The sequence below is a fragment of the Calypte anna genome, chromosome 2 (assembly GCF_003957555.1).
Source record: "Calypte anna isolate BGI_N300 chromosome 2, bCalAnn1_v1.p, whole genome shotgun sequence".
Classification (NCBI taxonomy): domain Eukaryota; kingdom Metazoa; phylum Chordata; class Aves; order Apodiformes; family Trochilidae; genus Calypte; species Calypte anna.
Window position 1 is genome coordinate 84,910,702 of NC_044245.1, and position 15,050 is coordinate 84,925,751.

At 39.0% G+C, this 15,050-nt stretch overlaps 1 protein-coding gene across 1 annotated transcript in view; it reads left to right on the forward strand.

Annotated features, from left to right (window-relative positions):
* The window catches only part of INO80C (INO80 complex subunit C), a 38,968-nt gene extending 24,246 nt beyond the window's left edge, over window positions 1-14,722 (forward strand). The window contains exons 3-5 of the mRNA XM_030445696.1: window positions 2,398-2,509; window positions 4,228-4,295; window positions 9,181-14,722. Of these exons, the coding sequence (XP_030301556.1) occupies window positions 2,398-2,509; window positions 4,228-4,295; window positions 9,181-9,312 (312 nt within the window). The 3' untranslated portion in view covers window positions 9,313-14,722. The remainder of the gene's footprint in view (window positions 1-2,397; window positions 2,510-4,227; window positions 4,296-9,180) is intronic.
* Window positions 14,723-15,050: the final 328 nt, after the last annotated feature.

A 15,050-nucleotide genomic window follows, 5' to 3' on the forward strand; every position in this document is an offset into this window, starting at 1 on the left:
GCCACGTAAACTGTGACAGCTGATGAAATACAGGCTGCTAAAACACTCTGAGCTTTAAACTGGGGGAGAAGGTGAAGGAAGACTACAGCTAGTAATGCTGTCACTGCTGGGTTTGTTTTTATTATCTTCTTATCTTGCTGTGCCAGGGCCAACTCATTGGCACACTGTACAAATGCTTTCTAGACAAGCAAACTTCTCAGACTGCTGGTCCTAAGCCAGTACTTAGAAAGAAGTATTTTATCCCAGATTTCATTCTGTATGACTGAGATACAATATCCCACAGCACAAAACCTGAGTAGTCAGGCATTGCACAGCTCACTAAACACAGGTTTGGCAGGGGGTATAGCACAGATTTCTTACTTACAAGTTGCTCTGTGTCTGCTTTGCAGATGACTTGTCACCAGAGGGACATTCAGATGACTGTGTACTTTGCTCACTCTACTCCTCCACTGAGCACCGGTGTCTTTGAGAAATGAGGCTTATTGGAAAAGCTCCATTTGCACCTAGAAATATTCTGTGTAGCTTCCATTTAGAATTTAAATAGTCACGAGGCCTTGTGCTGATCCTTCTGTTTTTAGAGGATCGTCATAGTTTTCAAAGAGGCAACATCAGTGTCTGCATGCTTGAAATAATAAAGTATATACAGGGCCTCTGGCAACCACTGCAGAAATAATAAGCATTTGTAATAAAAACTTGAATTGTTTTCCCTAATACAATAACTAACTTGAGAAGAAATGTATTGAATTTTAACTAGGTTTTAGTTGGTGTGAACTGGTAGTAACAATTTGGATAGCTTTTTGCATCCTTCCAGCCTAATTTGCCTTAAAAACAAGAAAATAAATCAAATACAGTCTGTCTCTCATGAATATGCCCGAGTTTGAACTGCTGGCTCACTGCAGAGGATAGACTTAAAAGCAGAGAAGCAGGGGAAAATCACCTTTTCTTAAACTGTCTGAATAGAATTTGCATCTTTTGGCAACGGGGAAGGTGAAGACGACCTCCTGACAATTTGGTAGAGCAATGAATAGCTCTGCTTGTCCTAGCTCCAGCTTTCCCTGAACTTCACTACTGCAGAGGTAGTAGTTAGGGTTATGTGTGCTTGGCAGTCGTTGTGCTTTGGTTATAGGTATGCGAGATGACATTCAGCCCCATTTCTAGGAGACATAAGTTCACACAAACCCTATAGTTGCTTTTGAGAATCAAGTTTACAGCCAAAAAAAAGAACAAAACTCAACCTAACCCAACCCAAACAAAAATCATGATGCAATGATTTTTGGGAAAATTTATGTAATCAGTTTGAATTAGTAATGTAGTACATCTATTTTTACCTCATATTCCAGTATTCTCTATTTTACAACAATCTCTAGATGTACTTTCTATACTGGATATCCATTGCCAAACCCCAGTTCACCATCAGTACATGAGCATCTTTTCTGATCATTTCTTGTGTCTACAGAGAAAAGCTTTCCCATTGGGTCCTTTCTCCTATCATTCTCACCAATTTAACAGGCTAATTTATAAACCAATCACAGCACAAGTGTTTTTGCAGATCTTTGCTGAGTTGTGATGAGACTGATGTGTCAGGTGGTAATTATTAACAGAAAGAACAACAACTCCCCAATTGTAAGAACATTTTCTTCTTTGAAGTAAAGCTGTAAATCTGTGTCCTTTGATCATTTAGAAGTAGTACAGTATGTTGTGCAGCTTCTGTCTCTGGAGGTGCATAAATAAATTACTCTGAGCAATCACATTTGATAACTGAAACTACCATTATAGTACCCGTGGCAAGCTTTCCATTAGTGTACCTTTCAAAATGCAAAATTGCCTTGGCAGCCAACATTCTATTTATTATTCTTTTTCTATTCATCTGTCTTATGTCCTTTGAAAGAAAAATAAAATTTCCAAAAAGTTTCTCATAGTATTCATTACGTTTTGCACCATCAGTTGTGTTTTCTACAGTCATGGATAATTTACAAGAGCTAGAGCTGCACCTGTAATATGTCATAAAAAGGAGAGAGAAAATTCAGCCATGTAATCACAATTTTAGGCACAACTTCATAGTAATAAGTTCTAATATGATGGGAAGCACATACAGAATTCTGTAATCTCAGGCTAAACCTAACCACATTGATTTGCTATTTCCATGTAAAAAGCAGATTTTCATTTCCTTCTGTTAATCCTGAACATAGTAGGTTTGACACGGTCCAAAACGCTTTGTTTTTCTTGCAACCAAGATTAAAGTGTACAGTATATTAGCCTGCTGATGAAATAAGTGAGGATAACAAATGGCTCATGACAAGATGAAGCATATCAGAAAGACTATGAAATAGAAGTGTCACACTCTGAAATAGTATTGTTTATTTATTTTTTCTCTAAACACTGTCTTTTTAATTCTAGCACTCCGGCATTGGTGGAGCAGCAGCTGGCAAGAAGAACAGAACTTGGAAGAACCTAAAACAAATTCTTGCTTCTGAAAGGGCATTGCCATGGCAACTAAATGATCCTAGCTGTAAGCTGCTTAGATGCTTTGCATGTATTTATAAAAAATAAATTCTTCACAGATAACTTTCTTTAAAACAAACCTAAAGGATTTCATCAGTGTGTTCAGTACCCTGCTTGACTAGGGTCCAGTAGTACATTTGTGACTTGTCCAGTCACACTCACCAGCCCTTAGTGGAAAGGAAGGAGCAGTAAATAATTTGAAGTATTGTGACAAAGTTGAGATGCATCTGGGGGGGCAGATTGATAAAGGAAATGTATTTATCTGAACCAGGTCAGAAACTCCTTATTCTCATTAGCTGTTTGTTACCTCTTCGCTGCCAAGGAGCCTTCTCCTCTGCATAGGGCCCATTTGTCTTCTGATGGGTGGCTGCTGCTTGATTAGCTATATTTGAACTATTTTCAAATAGATTCTGCTAAATCACATACCTACACTAACTTAGACCCCAGCCCAAGCTTTCTATCTAGCTCCCTATCCTAGATTCTTGGGAGATTAAAATTGGACATCCCCCCTATTAAGTTCAGCACAGTTGGAACTACACGATTAGCAGTCCTGATTACAGCTCACTGGTGTACAGCTACAGGGGTAGAGTTACACCAGTGGTCCTAATCTAGATACACTCCAAGTCTGCTTGTAAAATGGGATACTACTGGCTCTGTCTGGAGACAAAACAAGGTTCTCAGATTCTACTTAAGCAAGAGGAGGTATCTCAGAATTGAGCTCATGTAATTTTTGTCAGGCTTGGTGCTTTATCCAAAAATAGCTTGCCATTTTCTTAAAGTGTTTTAGACTCTTAAAGTGTTAGAGAGAAATGCAGACTGCTGTGGGTTCCTGGGTATTGTAACTGACAATCTGCTGATGTTGCTATTTGTTACATTCTGTTTGCAACAGTAAATTTACAGGCTCTTCTTAAGTAGGTGAGAAAAGAAATTCAAGTGCATATTTTAAACCAGCTGCCTGTGGCATTAGTGTCTTTTGAATTATGAGATGATGGGTTAGAAATCTGATGTGCGTGCAGCATTTGAATTGATCTTGGCATCTGAATGAGGTGCAAGGGATATCAGGAAAGAGGAAAAAATGAGTCAGGTGCAATGTATGTTTGTAAACATCAAAAATTGGGAATTTAACTACTTAAATATACCAGCTACATCTCAAAAATGTTTATGAATGAGAGTTGCTGTCTAAAGACCACCAAAGAACAGCAATTTCCATAATATAACATAAACATTCAGACCATTTTCTAGGTCATTGACTAGGCTTAAAGTGTTACATGCTTAAAGATTTAACTGATTTAAAAGATAACTTTGCCTTTCTGGATTATAGTATTGAGCAAAATATAGCTTGAGCAATGTTCCATGGTTGTAACATACAGCACATGTATGATAATGGCTGTTCTTGGCAAATAACTGATTGCAAGAGAATTAATTGAGACCTGGAAGAAATCAACACATTTCAATTAACTTTCCTGCATTTCTCCTTTTCGAGAGGCCAGTTCTGCTTACTAAACTCTGAGAGAGGTGAACCAAATCAGTCTTGCTTGCAATGCTAGCAGGCTGAATGCTTCCAGTGGTAATTCTTCAAATTTCTTTGCCTTAGTGCTGCTAGTTAGTAGAGACTTCAGAAATAACAGCAGCATTTTAAAGACGTGTCATTATGTATTTACATTTTGATTTTGCATTGTAGAATATATATATATGCACTGAATTTATACCTTTGTTTCTTTCTAGATTTTAATATTGATGCTCCTCCCTCCTTTAAGCCTGCCAAGAAATATTCAGACATTTCAGGACTTCCGGTAAGTATTTTATTTTTCTCTTTAAAATTATCATCTCACTTTCCACAATGAAATAAAGCCAGTGCATGATTTTGTAAAAGATGGACTTGCTGAGGTTCCTATTCAGCCTTGTGCTTTATAGTTGTCTAGGAATTTAGAGCCAAACCCCAAATACTTTTGCTACATCACAAAATCCTCAGGTCATTAATAGATGTGAGGACAGATTAAATACCTTGTCCTGCCAAATGTCTCCTAGCACACTGCTTTCCCAGCTGTAGATTCTGCATTGGTCCCCATCATTTCTGATTCTTTAGATTGTTACAGTGAGAGCTGGTGGCCCACAGTCTCCATGACTCTGAACTTTGCCAAGATTTAACCACACAGGCTGAAATTCTGTGCTGAGTGTTTGCATGAGGCTGATTTAGTTCATTATATCTTTCAGATAAAGTTTCAAAAAGATGACTCAGCAATTTCAAAGAATGAGATGAGGCAAAATTATATTGAGTGGCCCAGGTTAAAAACCAAAAATCTTGTTATCATTACTCTCAAACTTTTCCTCAAACAAATCAGCCAGAAACAGACACTGGGCATGGGCTTCTGAGAATTTCAGATATCTCCATGATTCCAAGCTGGAACTTAGGAGATTGGCAGATGTATGGCCTGTGCCACAGATGGGCTTTTTTACATGGTTTTGTTAAAGAAAAAAGCAAAAAACAAACCAAACTAAACAAAAAAAAACCATAGATACAGTTTGCACATGCTCCAAAATGTCTCAGTAGTTACTGTTTGGCACCTGAGTTCCCCAGAGATTTTGTTGGCACAAAACAGGAGTAAAGTAATTGAATTCTGCCCAACAAAAATTTCATACCTGCTGCTGACTCTGTTCCTATGTGACATGAATAATTTCATCTAAAACAAAACAGGTCTTAGTAACAGCTTATCTTTTCACATTTCACCTTCAGCTCCCAGTGATTTATTTTACAGAAGCCTATGCATTTATTACAATTGAAATTACTGCAAACATTGTATTTTGGACTACAAAAAGGGTTAAGTAATGGCTACACTGAATAACTGCAATAATAAAAACTTCGTAATGTCATGCAGCCTTAGACAGAATTTCTGGGTCCCATTCCCCAGTTTAATGTTTCTCATCCATAAGGCAGTAGCTCAACTTACAGGACTGATATCAGGTCACAGAGACATATATAAATATATAAATTTGTTATGCTGGTGCAGCACCTTGCATTTTTACACTGAATTAGGTGAAAGTCTCCACTGGGAAAAAAAATTAACATGAGCACTTAATAAAGGAGTGCCTTATAATGGATACACAGTGCAAGATGTCAAAGAAAAAGCTATAGTGCCAGTTGTAATACTGCATATCCTAACATTTGAGTTCTTCATTTGGCACCATATGTTTCCCTTGACTTTTTTATTTGTCAAGTAACACATTTAAATAAGGTACCTAGAGGGTGGCATGTTTCCAGCCTGTGCCTTTGAGCATGATTTAGAAATGCAGTGGGTTGTTTGGATCAAGGCTGGTAACCCTTGGTGTTCAAGAGGGAATAGGAAATCAACATCTCCCTTGCAGATTAATCTGGCAGATAGCAAATGGAAAAGACTGTTCACAAATCCAGGGAAAATAATTCCCTCCAGTCAGGCAGACTTACAGTTTTGTAGTCATAAGAGTATTATTTTGGTATAATAATGATTTGTTTTCAGACATAAGGAACTTTGCATGAGGACCCTTACTCAGGATAAAGATGCTGTGGAAGTAAAAAGGGAGAGGTGAACATGTTAAATAATAATCAGTAGATTTCACCAAAATATCAAAATATCCATACTGAGTCACTTATTTTTGTTCACCTGTTTCCTATCCTCTTGCCTTAGAGTTGCTTTCCAAGTATTCATAGCATTCACATCAGATGTTAGTAGCATTGCAGCAACATCTCTGATCTGTGAGGGATCTATGTGGGGCAGAAGGCATAAGACCCTTTCACTGCCCCATCTTCAAGGAACCAAACATTCCTCTCCAGCACTGGGGTGCATTTGAAAACCTGTCAGTCACTGCCCCTACAGCAAGATGCTGATGCAGGTTACAGATGGGAATGAAGGCCCTACCAGATAAGGTTAATAGCCATAGGAAATAACAGCCTTCCTTTCAGTTCCTCAGATCCTCCTTTCCATCAGTGATTTATATACTCTTAACTATTCTAGCTCAGTATAAATACTTTTCTTCCTATATTAATACATTTCCTTTTTTTTCCTTTCCCCTTTCTTTTTTTTTTTCTTTTTAATTTTCCATCCCCTAATTGTATTGAGACAAGTTTCCTATTTTACCTGGCTTGCAAGGTTTCTCCAGACTATGATAAAAATACCATATTTTAAAAACTTGTCTAGTAAATGATAACTGAGACAGCATGTCCTTTAAATAGCTAAGCCAGAAATGTTTCATAAGAAGTACTAATTATATTTTCAAGACCATTTTCTAGTAGGAAGATATGTGGGGTAACAGAATATTTTAGAAATCTAGTATAAGAAAAATGTCCCTGTGTTTTCTGTGTAAAATCTGAAAGCATTTGTGTAAGAATATATTATCTATGGGAATGCTGGATCCCCCAGGGGATAAAAAAAATAAATATATAAACTCCTTAGCAGTATCCAGTTAGGGAAGAAGTAAATGGTCTAGCAGGTACAAAAAAAGAGGATTGTATTAAAACACTCTCATTGGTATTCCTGCAGTTATATTAAATGCCAGAATTAAATTCTACTGATCCTCTTCTCTTTCTGTGTGTAACACAAATAGAATTAAATCTTCCAATGGCCTAAGCAGAGCAGCCAATTTATATTTGCAAGGCAGCCTAGAATTCAAAAGCTATTCTCTACTGTATTGACACTGCAAAATAAAACTATTATTCCCAAACCTGCAAGATTATTTAGATCCTTTTTTTTAAATCTTTTTTTAAATGCAAAATAAATTAATTTATTGTAAAGCAGATTTTTAAAAATCCCAAATACTTAAATGTTTTTATTTATGTTTTATTTATATTTATTTATGTTTCCTTTCTGAAACTGGATCAGCCATGTTACTATAGCAACAGACCAAGATAACTAATTTATTATATCTGAAGATCATGGAACTGTGGCCTTTGACTTCATTCCTAAACCTGACAGTTTTTTCTTTGCAAAATCACCTTACTTCACTTTTCTAATCTGCTTTAATTCTTGCTGGAGTAGCTGTAAAGTCTGCTTTCAGACTGAAGTCATGGCATAAATAACTATTTCCAATATATTAGTGTGTGCAAACAGTATTCAGCCCAAAATGAAGTATCCAAATGGTGAAGAACTGCTGCAGTATTTTTAACCTAGACTGGTGCATAGCACAGATTGCAGATCTTGCTTGGCTAGCTTATTACCAAGTTATACACATTTGAAAAGCAGTCAACTTGGTTAGCTTTTTCTTACATGAGACCAGATTTAAAATGTGAAATAAAAATAAGTTTATACCTGCTGTAACCATGAAGTTACAGTTACAGTATCCCAGTTACGACCTGGGATATATTTACTCCTAATATCCTAACTTTGCCATTTGTTTGAAAATGAATTGGTTGTTTGATTTAATTAACCTTGTAGCATTTCTTTGTAAAGAAACTAGCTAAAAATAACACTTAATTTTCTGCTGGGCCTTATCTGGGCCAGACTGCATTGTTACCACGGTCAACAGATCCTTTCCAAGATAAAAATGCTAAAGGGCTCTGCACTTTTAACAGCATGGATGGGAGGAATGCTCCAGCTCTCCCTCCCTTTACTTTTGCATTAGCAAAGTCTTAAGGGATGTCAGGTGCCTGTGCCTTGCAGCCTGACACCACTGCCTGTTAAAGAAAGGTACAGAAAACATTTTCAGAGCCTTGGCAGGCACTTGGTGATCCAGTGTGGAAGAGGCAGTGACCATCCTGGAGGCAGAAGGTGGAGAGGAGGTACCCTGAATCCTGCCTTCTCCCAGCACAGCCCATCTGAGGTCAGGATTTCTGTTCCAGTGGGGAAGGGCAGAGGATGGGAGTGTGATATATGACCACCCCTTTTTAACATTCATAGAATTGTAATCAATAAAAGGTAATTCTAGAGTTTTAGATTCGTGCGTGTGAGTGGAGCAGACACTCCCCATGCACCCAGCACTGTTTTGCTCATTGCAGTTTCAATCTTATTAATTAAATGAAACCATTAACAGCATATTGAGTCTCGGTCATTTTTAACAGGAGGAAATGGCCCCACTCCAAGCACCCGGACTCCAAACCTAGCAGAGGACACAAGCACAGCCCAGGGTTAGCTGCCCAGGGTTAGCTGCCCAGGCTGCTGGCCTGACAGCAGGCATCTGTAGCAAAGCACAACACTAAGCTCAAATTTCTTATCAGTTCAGTCACAGAACCCTAAGCTGAGGCTCCCTTGCTTTCACAACCACTGTAACGTAAATTAAAAGCTAAGTTGTATGCAGGAAGAGAAAATCAGTCCAAAGTTATCAGAGCACCCATAATTCAGCCTCTTTGTGGGTAATTTATTGGCAGCAGCCGGATCCTTGGAGAGCTGCCTTCAGAGAGACTGCACAAGGCACAGAGTTGCTAGGGTGAGTTTAGAGAGCTGAGGGATTTTTATTGGGCTTTGTTTTGTGTGAAACTATTTCAGCCCTCTGTTATGTTTAATGCATTTCTAATGGGATTTTTATGTGCTAACTTCTCATAAGTTCTGACATGAGGAGAAAGAAAAAAGTACCAACGTTTGGTCTCAGGGTAGGACAGCAGTGCTGTTACTGGGAAAAGAAACTATTTTGTGATCTTGTAATTATACACTTTTTTTAGTTCTGTTTAGAGATTTTATTTGAATAGTGTCTCTGCCATTGTTTCTATTTCAGGCAAATTACACAGATCCTCAGAGCAAGCTGAGATTTAGTACTATTGAAGAATTTGCCTATATTCGGATGCTTCCTTCAGATGTGGTTACAGGATACCTGGCTCTAAGGAAAGCAACAAGTATTGTTTCCTGAAGAGAACAAATATTGTTGTATATTGGTTTGAACAGTGCTAATTTTTAGAAATGTTATGGAAACGGACTGTGGGACTGAGGTTCCTTAAAACTATCCATGGATATTTATGTCTGTAAGTAATTGATGATGATGCATGAATTTGAAGAACATAAGGATTTAATTTTGATAAATGCTGATATTTGTTAGTTTGCCAATTTGTAAGCTATTTGGTTTGGTGAACAGAATAGCTTAGGCCTTAAAGATATGAATCTGCACCATAATGTTTGAGTTATATTAATTTATGTAGAGACAGGATTTCATCCCCACTGTATATATTTTATGTACTGCTCTGGCATGGAAAAGAGTAATTTGAATTAAGGAAAAGGTACCAAGATATCCCAACTTCTGAACCTGCTTTACAGGTGTGCTTGCCAGTTAGCTATGAAGTTTGTCCCACCTGTAAAAGAAGTTAAAATACCTAGCAAGTGCTGCTGTTGTGATGGCTGTTTATGGTACTGAGCACTGTGGATATGAACAGCTTCACACAAATACTTGCATTGAAGACCTGTCAGCATAAATAAAGTTGGGCTCAAACTTGTGTCTAAAATAACCTAATGAATATGCATAGTGGGATAGAATCAAGTAATTAGGTAACAATCATGACACTTTGTAGTTTTTGAGTTCTTCATTTCACAACCTGATTATTCTTCTACCATTACTAGCTAGGACAATCTTAGTACTAGTTTGTACAAAAAAAAGTACTAATTTCCCAGACTTCTAAAAAATTCTTCTGAAAAAGCAAGAATTCCACAGCCCAATGGTGTTCTGACACCCTGGTGGTCTTCAGCAAGGTGAGACCTCCTATGTCAGGTCACTTTGCACCATGAGGTACCAGAAGAATAATGGACAGCAACTGAAAGTTGTCACCCTTTAGAGGAGGGTGACTGAAGGAGAGTTTGGACTTTTGCTGAGGGGGCTGACTAGTACACACTAACATCAGATTGACCATGATTTCCTGAAACTAAGTCTAGGGACAAGGGGGCAGAGGGTTTTCTGCCCATTCTTTCTTTTTGTCCTTTTTCTTATGACCAACTTGTGATTTATCTTTCCACTTCTGCATCTTTGTCCAAGCCTTAGACTTTTGTCAAGTTTTAATCTGGACTCCAAGTTCAGGCTGAACTATTCCTATCCTCCAACAGCACTGCCTTCACATACACATGCCACCAACTACCCTGTAAGGTGTGGCACTTACCTCCCTTAACTCTTTCAGCTTGTGGGTGTTAGCCAGAAGGGGAGCTAGGCAAGTTACTTCTTGCTAGAAATGCTCTTCTCCCATGTGCAAAACCACCAAAATGTGTCCCATAGCTTGTTAATCCTGGACTGTCCAGTACTAGGAAGATGAGATTCTGACATGGGGCACCATTCCCTCTGGCTCAAGTTCCATCGTGGCCACTGGGATCTTGGGCCGGGCACCTTTTCTCTCTGACTGCACAAGCAGTGCACAGTGGTAACTAGTTAGTGTCTAAGCTGCACCTTGAATGCACATTTCTATAGGCGTGATAATTGCCAGTACACACTTTTTTTTTTTCTCTGAAAAATAAATATGCAGTATTATTAATGCTAGTTTAATTTCAATACCAAAACAAGAAAAGCAATAACCGAACATATTGTTTAATAAAGTCCATGGGACTCATTCTGCAGATTTTGTGATCTAATATTTACAAAAACAAAGTAATTTTAAAAGTCTTTGAGATGCTTACAATGGATCCTTCAAAGCCCTGGATACCAGATAATGCTACAACTGTATCACACAACAAAAAAGAACACAACAGGATATCTCTCTTCATGCCAGTAAGCATCTAAGCCACATTCTCTTTGCATCCAAGTTTTACAATGAATGTTTCTAACTTTATGTACTGAAGATGTGTTTATAAGATAAGCTTAACGCTGATATGAGAACACAAAGAAATGCTGTGAGATCATTTCTGCTTTAAGTAAGCAGACAGCAGCTCAGAAAATTGTATTTCACCAGCTTCTTCTCTCCCACAAATACTTTTTAACATTCTTTGAAAATGACTGTTTCGGAACCAGGCTCCCTCATCATGAGAAGAGCTCCATGCACTCCTGTATTGTACAATAAGATGTTGCTCCCCAGCTAATTTCTACTATGGAGTGTTTATGCATTGCATTTTCATTTGGCATCAGAAATGAAAGTCCAGTTTAGATTTGGCTAAAAAATGACGTGACTTTTCTCTCAATGTTTTCTGTCCATATGATGCCTGCTAGATTCCCTTTACCTTCCATGTTTCTTTCTTTGTTAGCTACTGGCCCTTTATCTTAGTGAGTAGTACCTCATTTTTACTCATTAGACTGTGCAGTAGTCAAGCCAGGAGTGATGACTCAACCACCAAAACCATTCAGCCTTTTAGTGATCAACAACAGTTTACTATGTGGAACAATCAAAACAAATTCGTTTTAGCAGGAAGCAGAGGACAGAAAAGCCATAGCAGCCAACATGTAGGATGTTGTTCAGTCTGACTAGGTTCTTTCTGGGAACCATATGTGGACCTGCTGCTCTCATGAATATTTTTTATGAGAGAACTGAGCAATACCTTCCTTCCTGTATATAAGAGAAAATATGGGTAAGTTAAGAGCTAGCCTGTGCTATGGAGCATTTTTAAAATATGTTTTACTGTCAGCTTTAGAAGAAGTGAAAACTGAGGAGTACATTTGTATTTAAAAGTACTTATGGGATGTTTATCCAGATAAACTTAAATAACTTGAATTTAAACTGCAAAGAGGACGAGGCATTTGAAAAGAGAAGCAGTGACAATACCATTTCAGACTTGGGGAGAATGTGTTTTGGCTAATAATACTGCCATATCTGTGAAGCAGAAAGCCAGCAGTCAGGGTTAGGACTAATTTGTTCAAGTACAACGTTTAGTATCTGTGAAGTATCACCTGAATGCATTACTTGATACAGAGCACGGATGGTTTCAGCCTCACATACACTTGCATTAATATGTTCCCCTGTCATCCCCCTCCATTACCCTCTGGAACGGCTCACAGCACTCCAGTTGCTGAGCTCCCTCAGAAATCCCACTGATGTTAATGGGAAGTGAGCTTGTCCAGCAACTCACAAGGCACAATTCAACTGGCTAAGCTTTACCTTTAGTCTTTTTGTTGGGTGTAAAACATATTTTCCTTTCCTCATCTGTCTTCTCTCTCAGAAAGAATGAGCATGTTCACCAGAGGCCAAGCTCCTGTTCTGTGCAGTTACTTGCAAACACAAGATGGAGGGGGAAGGTTCTCTGCTCCAGCTTTCTGTGGGCTTTTTCAGAATTTTTTTAGGACTGCAGTAGCTTATACTTGCCCCATTATTTGGGTGAATCTGCTTGCCCTCTAGGCCTGGGCAAAGGAGGCCACTGCCTCTGCAGCAGTCGGGCACAGAGCAGCAGAGCTGCCATAGTCTGGTTGCCTGGGATTGCAGGAGTGCAGGGTGTGGATAGTGGATAGGAGAGTAAGATGCTGGAGCCCCAGGGCTCTTGCCTTGATTATTTGCTGCTGGTTTGTACTACCCATGGAAACTTCCCATCCCAACCCTACTCTCTGCTACATCTCTACTAGGAATGACCTTGGCTCCATGTCCTAGAAAGCAGCAAAGTTGAACTGAGAGAGGCCTTGGGCTGGCTCATTTCTGAGCTCCTGCATTTCACTGTCCATGCTTTCTCCCATCTTAGCATTCGGGATCCCTATGGATTCATTCCCTATCTGGAAACCTACCTTATATAGGTTTCCATAGAGAACAGGGATAGCAGGCATGTGCAAGGAGATGTGTTTTGATCTCCTTTGACAGAAGCCTCTAAGTGTCAAATTCCGGTAAAGCAGAAGGAAGTGAAGGTAGGCAAAGGGGAGAACATTTTACTGGTGAAGAATATAGAAGTAAAAATCAACTAGTATAAGGTTAAACAGTTTTGTAAGTTCACCCTTAAGAAAAAAACTCAGATTCTCTGCATGATGACAGTCTTTTTCCTGGAGGCTAAGTAATCTTTAATAAATTCATACAATAATAGTTTATCACTAGAAAACTTACCGATACCTTTTAAGACCATTTAAAATCTCTGACAATGTACCTGGTTTACATACTTCAAACAAAATAGCATGTAGGGTTTTTTTCTGAATCACTTCAGGGAAGAAGGCTTCCAGAGACTTGATGTAAGATTCTGGGACAAATGCCCTCGCTTAGTGCTCTTTTAAACAAGAAGAATAAAGCAGTACCTGTGTTACTGAACACTTGAGTCACACAGAAATTATGATACCGTTGATACTAGAATTCACAGAAATCCCTTCATGTTTTTCTGATTCTAGTATGTATCCTCCAATTAAATATAATTTTTCTCTGCCTGTTGTAGAGCATGGATGGGTGGGACATTTTTCAGGTTAGGAAAAACATTTTGTTCTAGTCCATTTGGTATCTGTGAACATTGTTTGACTTGCTTTTGTATCATCTGAGCAACTTAACAAATCAGTCTTTCCAGATCATGACATTACTGCAAATTACAATCTACAGACAGCAATAGCAGTAATCTCTTGGGAGAGTTAATAACAACAACTAACAAACACTGAACTATTGGTAAATAATCCTTGTGTTACTGCACATGGTTTATGACCTATGAGATCACATGTCATGTGTTAAGTACAGAACATTGTTTTTTCTGACTCTAGCCTAAAATCAATAATCTCTACATGAAAATCATGGTACTAGTGGACTAGACAATTAGTTGGTTTTGTGGCCAGCTGTGACTCGTGTTTGCCAGTGTGTTCCCCTCTGGGCAAAAGCTCCTGTCAGTTGCTTGCATGCTGGCTGCTGCAGCCATATTACTTGGCTCTGGTACACCCAGCATAGCACCCCAGAAAACTGCATCTGGCTTATTGGATGCAGATTATTATCTAAAGTCTTCTCCAATGTTGCAAATTTGAGATGCAAAAATTAGTCATCTCTCTAACAAAGGAATCATTTGTGAGCCACTAATCACACACAGCACATGTCAACAGTGTCTCTTTTCTCTGCAAGTCTTGAATCCAAAGCATAGTTTTCTTCAAAGGAGAATAGGAGCGCCTCCTGTGAGTACTTCTGTTTCAAAACAGGTCACACACAAGCAAGTTCTCAGCATCAGGTTTTTGAATTTTTGAAGACAGCTGCCTATCCATGCATGGAAAGAAAGTGTTTCCTGCCCCATCCTATCAAAATAAATTGGTGTCTGTGCACACTCGGTGCCTCTGTATAGATCTGATTAATCTGCAGCAATGAACCCTGAGGAGCAGAGGTGCTGGCCTGGTCTGCTTGGTCAATACTTGGCAGGAGTCGGACACTGGTTAAGCATGGCTAATAAGGAATGTCTGAATTATGGCTCTGATCCCATTTATATCCCAGCCCACACAGAGGAGTGCTCCTGTGGTCTGAACTCCACCCAAACAATTAGCATCCTTAATTGCATGAAGCCTTCAGGCCATGGCAGCCCAGGAGACACTGAAGGGCTGGCTGTACAGCCTGTGCTGCCCCTGTCCTCCTGTGACTACAGCTGCACCCTTCACCAGGTGGCAAGGCAAACGTGGTGGGGATGAACACGTGCAGGCAATCTCATGGTGGGTGTCTGTCTTCCAGTTCAGTACCAAAATGCAGGCACCACTCACTTTCAAACCACTGGAAAAAGTCAGCAGCCTCTAGGAGTGTGCCAGAGTAGCAGTTCTTGTAAGGG